This window comes from Limulus polyphemus, unplaced genomic scaffold (genome assembly GCF_000517525.1).
Source record: "Limulus polyphemus unplaced genomic scaffold, Limulus_polyphemus-2.1.2 Scaffold944, whole genome shotgun sequence".
NCBI classification, from domain to species: Eukaryota; Metazoa; Arthropoda; class Merostomata; order Xiphosura; family Limulidae; genus Limulus; species Limulus polyphemus.
Genome location: NW_013666554.1, coordinates 119,539 through 126,921, shown reverse-complemented (window position 1 = coordinate 126,921; position 7,383 = coordinate 119,539). Strand labels below are relative to the sequence as shown.

Sequence of the window (7,383 nt, the reverse complement as noted above, 5' to 3'; positions counted from 1 at the left end):
CTGATAAATTATACAGATTTAGTGAAAAAAAACGTTTGAAGTGCATTTAGGAGGTTTTAGGGATTACGCAAAGGAAATTTGAGATTTTTCATATTAGGAAAAGTATTTTTAATTTTAACATGAAAATTACTTTGCACACAGATTATTCAAAACAAATACTCAATATATTCATGGACAAATCTTTATTTTATTTTATTAAAAATACTTCACTAAAAAATATGATTTTTTGTATTATGAACTGAAAGTCTGGCAAATTTTGTGACGATATATACACACTATATTGAAAGTTAGAAGTATTAAATCTATAAAGACTTCAATTGAGTACAAAGAGGTCACATGGTCAGTCAAATTGACCAAGCCTGTGTTGAGAGAGTTAATGTTAAAAATTTCTGAAATAGTTAGACTTATTATTTATACCGAAGTTTTCATTGCAGGTGTGCACTGAGTACCTCATAGGTCCTCCATGGTCAAGAGTTAACTTCTGCAAAGTAAGGTTTCCCACAAATAAGTGTTGTATATTTCAAGTGGGTCATAAATACGTTTCTTGTTTTCTACTTTTCAACTTTAGAAATAGCATTACAATGAAGTTTTTTGTTTATTTTCTATAAAAACTTACCTGAATGGCTCTGATTGACTCGGATGTTTTGAATCCCATCACAACTGATGATGCAGGAAGAGCAGTAGCTAAAGAGAATTCTACTGTTTTTTTGGGGGTAGACGGCTTGGTAACAGATACTGGAAGACTAGATTCTGTTGAACTTGTGATGGAATGTCCACATAGAAGGTATCTTGGGTAAAAAAATTTGAATAAGTAAAATATATGAAGTAATCAGATATAAACTTTTCATGACATCAGCAAAAAGAAATCCAGTTTTAACACCATTGTCTTATACAAAATTCTCTCAATTTTTTTCAATGAGATACAATATAATTTAGCAAAATGCATTTTACATATTTTATTGTTAAAGAAAAATTTGTAGATTCTGTTTGATCATCACAAAATCACTATACACACACACACATATATATACAATATCACATTTCACAAATTTGAAGGCAATCAATTTTAGAAATTATACCAAATTGTATAAACATGCATTGGTTTGGAGACAGTGTTCAAAATTACTGGTACAGTTTTTCTGAAAAATAATTTCGTGAAACTGGCCAGAATTGCAGATCCCTTCCACATTACAATTACATTAGTACAGACTTTTTTAAACTATAAAAAAGTTTTAACCATGACAAATGTATTGATGAAAATAGTACCTTGCTATCTGAACAGAAATGAAGTAACACCCTTGTCTAACATAGTAATCCACATCTTGAAGCAAACTATCTGGCTGTAAAAGATTTAGTACTAATCGAAGGCCACCATCTCGAAGGAAATTCTCACAGAATACTTGGGCACTTTGTAAAGTTGTTGCATCACATGTAGTTGGGATAAGTCTACCACTTAAAACCTGAAAAGAAAAATTACATTTAGTCATAAAGGTTTAAAACAATTACACACAAAATACTTGTAACTTGCATAAGTATAATAATATTAAACCTGTTGATTACTATAATTAGAACTGAGAATTATTTAAGTATTATATTTTGTTACAAACCACATTAGAACTTAATGTTACATTCAAAATATGATACTTATAAGATATTTTTAGATAATCGGTACTTTTCGTACTACAAGTTACATAAATTTATGATTTCGAACCTAATTCTCTTGAAGGTGCTTTCAATAAACCTGATGCTTAAAGCTTCTTTCAATACTAATTAAATAATCTGCATCATTATAAAATGTTTGTTTGTTTGTTTTGAATTTCGCGCAAACCTACGCGAGGACTATCTGCGCTAGCAGTCCCTAATTTAGCAGTGTAAGACTAGAGGGAAGGCAGCTAGTCATCAGCACCCACCGCCAACTCTTGGGCTACTCTTTTACCAACGAATAATGGGATGGACCGTCACATTATAACACCCCCACCGGCTGAAAGGGCGAGCATGTTTGGTGTGACGGGGATTCGAACCCGCGACCCACAGATTGCGAGTCGAGTGCCCTAACCACCTGGCCATGCCGGGCCCGTATTATAAAATGAGCTTTAAATAAGTTTTATCACCAAAGATAACAAATCAAATTACAAAAAAAAAATTTCATACACTATATTAGTGTCAAGCAAACACCAATCCATTATACAAGAAAGTCAAAATATTTTATTTCTTTTAAATTTAGCTTTAGAAGAAATTATTTGGTCTTTTAAGAGTAAGTGGTACAGACTGGAGTGTACATGACTAATTTAAAGAAAATAATGAGAAAAAGTTATTTCACAACGTTTCATATCTTTCAATGATTATATCATATAACATAAAAACAAACATAAGCATGTTATATGAAAAAGATTTCATATTTCACCTCCAGATTATATAACAATCTAAAAGGAGTAAGGTCTGGTGCAGATACATCTAACAGGTTTTTTAATGTTTCTTTAGTAGCACGAAGAGCAGAAGAATGAGCCTTCTTTGGACTAGCACGTGGACTATTCTTTCCACTGACTTCTGAAGGAGAAGGAAGATCTGTCATTTTCTGGAAATAATAAACAATTATACACATCAAACAAAAGCTACAAAAAAAAAGGTAATGTTATATCTTTATTATAATTCCATGTATAGATAAAACCTGAGGGTTTTCCATAAAATTTGCTACAAAATAGCACAATGAGTTAAAACATAGCTGTAGAGGTTTAAATGGATATATGCAATTTCGTGCAACATCAGCCAAGATCAGTAGTAACAGAAAATTCTTTACGAGATACAAGTTGATTTGACATGATTTTACTGACTACTTATATTTCCTAAATTTTCACCTCTCTAAACCAGGTTTCCAATGTGATACATCAACAACAGATATCTGTTTACATATTTAAAGAGGAATTTAACAATGCTAGTGACAACCATGTTTTAAAAAGAAACATTGATAATAAAGAAAATATTGTTTTATTCTCAAGATTATAACTTAGGTACATATTTAAGTAAAGAAAATGGGCACACTAATACTTGGAGGTTTGTGAAAAATTTAGTTTATGAATGCAATCCTTTTTTCTAACAGTATTTATTGAGCTTAAGTCACAAAAATATCACTTTGTTTCTGGCAGAAGCTCCCTCCTCCGATACACCTATCTATCCCAAAATGTACAGATTTACCCCAATTTCATAATACACAGCCACATTAGTACAAGTTTACCATATGTTTCAAGTTATTTCTAATTAAATTACTTTCTACATGAAAACAATTTATAACACACGATCATTTACCTTTGTAGCAATGGAATCAAAAGCATCCAGAACAGATGGGTTAGTTGGAATCAGCTGTAATAAATTCTTCACACACTGAGTGATCCTAGAATAGGAATGATGTTGAAGTATTAAAAGAAATACATATATATATATATATTACATCTTAACAAGCATCAGTTACTGTAAATTACAAACCTACTATAAATATTCCAATATCTTTATTAATTTACCTTTCCTCTTAAATGCGTTTTTATATTATTCTAGCTGCAGTACCTGTCCATTAGATGGGTGAGCAAAAGAAATTGTGCTTCTATTTTTTTCTCAACATAATAAAAATTAAACGTGCAATAAAAATATATAAAGGTACCAAAAGGCATACTGTTTTAAAGAATTCTATGAATATGAAATTAGATGGGGGTGGGGGGGTCCAATGCCTAATGAACTTCTTCATGTCATCCAGTATCACTGTGTCAAGTTTGGTTCGGGCTGATCACGAAATGTGGAAACGTATAAGGAATAGATATGAAATGATAGATATACAACTATGTATTTTTTTCACAGATACACACTGTACTTTATACAGTAGATACCATTCACTATAAATAGTTTATTTTTGTGTCATGCTTTGTAGAACAGTGGTCTTAACACAGGAAATTTTTAACTGTAGTTCAAACAACTTTAAGCAACTATTTTCCAGAAAGGAATATTAAAGCTCTCTGTTTATCATGGTCATTAGGATAAACCATCAAACTCTATAATAACCCTGTAAACAAGTTATTTCACATTGTCTGTTTTGAGGTGAACCGCATGTAAATATTACCTTTTTTAACTAGCATGTACCTACACGTACATTCATCTAACTGTATTTACTATTTTAACAGTACAATGTTCAGAGTGGTTGGTTGGATGAAATTTGTTTTATTTGTAGACAAAAGTCTACATTCCTTTATTCAATTCTAGCAATTTATAATCTAGGCTTCAGAAGAAAAAGTTTACTTACCACCCCAGTAACAATCAGTTTTCATTTTAATTTTATTTCAATAAGTTTACTTCATGAGGGATATCTATTTTCACACAACTGGCTGCAGATGGTGAATAACACTTTTGAATGTGAGACATTGGAAGCTCGAGCACACTTACCTGCTATTAATTTTTCAAAATTTTCTTCTTTCTTACAAAAAGATGTTAAATACTACATAAGATATATCATTAAGATTGTGAGGAGCTTATTGCTTCAGCTACCTCATTTTAACCTTCTCTGCCGGGCTTCATTTACTGTTCATGTCATGTGGTTTTAATAACTTTCATTCAAAATTTAATTAAACTACTTTATGTTATACCAATTAGAATAGCATAAAATCATAGCTAATAATCCATATTTCAATAGTATACAAGTTTTAAGTTTTAATTTTATAAGGCAATATTAAAAAAAATCCTGAATTTACCCTTGTGTGAGAAAGGTGACACATTTTCTGTAAGCATCCTCTCATCTATTTTATTGCCCCCCTCCCCAGAAACTACAAAATTAAACATAAATTACTAAATATAAAATCATCATTGCTCAGACAAATCATAATTTTTATAGCCTTCAATCTTGTTTGGTTACAGAGCCATCAAACAGAAAATCAGACCCCTCTTGTCACATCCTCTCTCTCAGGATTTGTTAACAGTTCTCTCTTACTCTTAATACAATATTACAACATAACATAACGTTTTGGGATAATATGGGACCTATTGGTCCATCTCGGCTGTTCTATCCTCTAAAATAATTAGAAAATAAAATAAAAATCTTAAAGCCAGCCCTAATCATTCATAGCTTTTTCTTAAACTCACTTAAATTTACTGCCTCTACATCTGAAGGCAAACTATTCAATATTTCTGTAGATACAACCTAAATTCCTATTTGCCCTACCACTAGCAACAGCCCATTGCTTGGATGGCTTTAGAGATTGATTGACTATTACACCAAGATCCCTTTCCTTCATAACAGTGTTAAGGTTATTCCCATCCAAATTATATTTATAATTCAAATTATGATAACCAACATGCATTATCTTGCATTCATTATAATTAAAATCCACCTGCCATTCATTTGCCCAACTCACTAAATCATTTTGTAAGTCAGCAGCATACTCTCCTCAGCTAGCAACAAAAAAGACCCTAATATCATCTGCAAATTTAAGTAATTTATTAACTATTCCTTCATCTGTGTTATTGATGTAAATCAAAAAGAGCAAAGGTCCTAAGACTGAGCCCTGAGGTACCCCACTGTGACATTAATCCAGTTTGACTGAACTCCATTTGTAACAACCCTCTGCTTTCTTCCATCCAGTCACTCGTCTATCCAGTTTGCTAAATTATCCCCTGCACCTATAGAAATAATTCTTTTTTACAAACCTTTTATGTGGCAACTTGTAAAATCCTTTCTGAAAATCTACACTCTTACTGTCATCTACGTAAGTAGTAACCTTTTCAAAGAATGTCAAAAGATTTTTAAGGCAATATTTTCCCTTAGTGAAACCATGTTGACTATCCAATAAAATTCTAAACTTTGTTAAATGACCTTGCAAAGCATCTTTTAACAGACTTTCCAAAACTTTTCCCACAACTGATGTAAGACTAATGGGTCTTTAAGTACTGGGACAATTTTTATCACCTCCCTTGAAAAGAGGAGTTACATTAGCTAACTTTCAATCCTCTGGTACCTGCCCACTATTCAAAGACTGACAAAAAATAGTAGTAAGTGGCTCAGATATACAATCTCTAACCTCCTTCAAAACCCTTGGGGAAATATTATCTGACTGAGGAGCCTTGTCATTTTTTAAACTTCTCAATTTTTTCTTAAGCAGCTCAAAATTAATGCACTCATCTTGTTTGATCTTGTTTAAATTTATCAACTGTTTAAGATGTGGAATACTGCTTAAATATTCATCAGTAAACACCAAAGAAAAACAAAAATTTAATAATCCAGCCATCTCATAATCATTAGATACTAGCCTTCCTTTGTCACCCCTCAAGGGTTCTAACCCAATCCTAATATTTTGTTTGCCATTAATGTATTTAAAGACATCTTTACTGTTAATTTTTATGTTTTCAGACAACCTTTTCTCATACATCCTTTTTGATGTTCTAATTTCCTAATCTATAATCTTCTAAGTCTCCCATCATACCTGTTGATTTAAATTTCTTAAATTTATGGTGTTTTTCTTTAATTTTATCTCTTAAACTCTTTATGAGTCATCCTGGTTTCTTAGTTGCAGCTACCTTTTTCTTTCTAATAGGAATATGTTTACCTTAAATATTTAAAAATCTATTTTTACAAATTTTCTACATCTGATTAGTGTCTCCAAGCAACTCAGCTGCCCAATTCACAACCGAAAATTCTTGTCACATCTTTTCAAAGTATGCTTTTTTGAAATTTGTAGCCAAAATATCATTATTCTTGATCTCTACGTGCAGCGAAACATTGAACCTAAGAGAGCAATGATCACTTGCTACCAGATGTTCCCCAATTTCCATCCTCTTGATCATTTCTATATTTCAAGTTAACAATAAATCTAAGATAACATTGTTTCTAGTAGGTTCCTTGGTTAATTGGTGAAGAAAACCCCCTTGAACAATTTCCAAAAACCTTTCTCCCTCATTATTTTGCTCTAGCATTTCCCAATCTACATGCCTGAAATTAAAATCCCCCATAATTATGACTTCATTAACAACTGAAACCTTAATCTCATTGTAAAATTTCTCACCAATCTAATTAGTATCATCTGGTGGTCTGTAACAAATTCCTATTAAAAGCCTTTTCTCTTTATATCCATTAATAGAAACCCAAATGGATTCAATCTCCCTGCTATTATCTTTGATATCCTCAACTTCAACAGGGTGTAACTCATATTTTACATATAAAACCACTCCCCCTTTTAATACTCTATCCCTATTAAATAGCCTGTAACCCTGTATTTCAAAGAAACTTGTCATCAAAATCATCTCTGTTTAACCATGTTTCAGTTATTCCCATTGTATAAAAAACCTCCATTCCTACCAGTGCCCTAAAGTCATCCATTTTATTTCTTATACTTCTAGCATTACAACAGTAAC

The 7,383-nt window shown here is 31.7% G+C and overlaps 1 protein-coding gene across 1 annotated transcript in view; it reads right to left on the bottom strand.

Annotated features, from left to right (window-relative positions):
• LOC106461361 (ubiquitin carboxyl-terminal hydrolase 24-like) overlaps positions 1 to 7,383 on the bottom strand; it is a 197,302-nt gene that overhangs the window by 75,375 nt on the left and 114,544 nt on the right. The window contains exons 26-29 of the mRNA XM_022388299.1: positions 3,304 to 3,388; positions 2,405 to 2,575; positions 1,267 to 1,460; positions 617 to 788 (exon numbers count right to left, since the gene is read on the bottom strand). Coding sequence (XP_022244007.1) covers positions 617 to 788; positions 1,267 to 1,460; positions 2,405 to 2,575; positions 3,304 to 3,388 — 622 coding nt within the window. The remainder of the gene's footprint in view (positions 1 to 616; positions 789 to 1,266; positions 1,461 to 2,404; positions 2,576 to 3,303; positions 3,389 to 7,383) is intronic.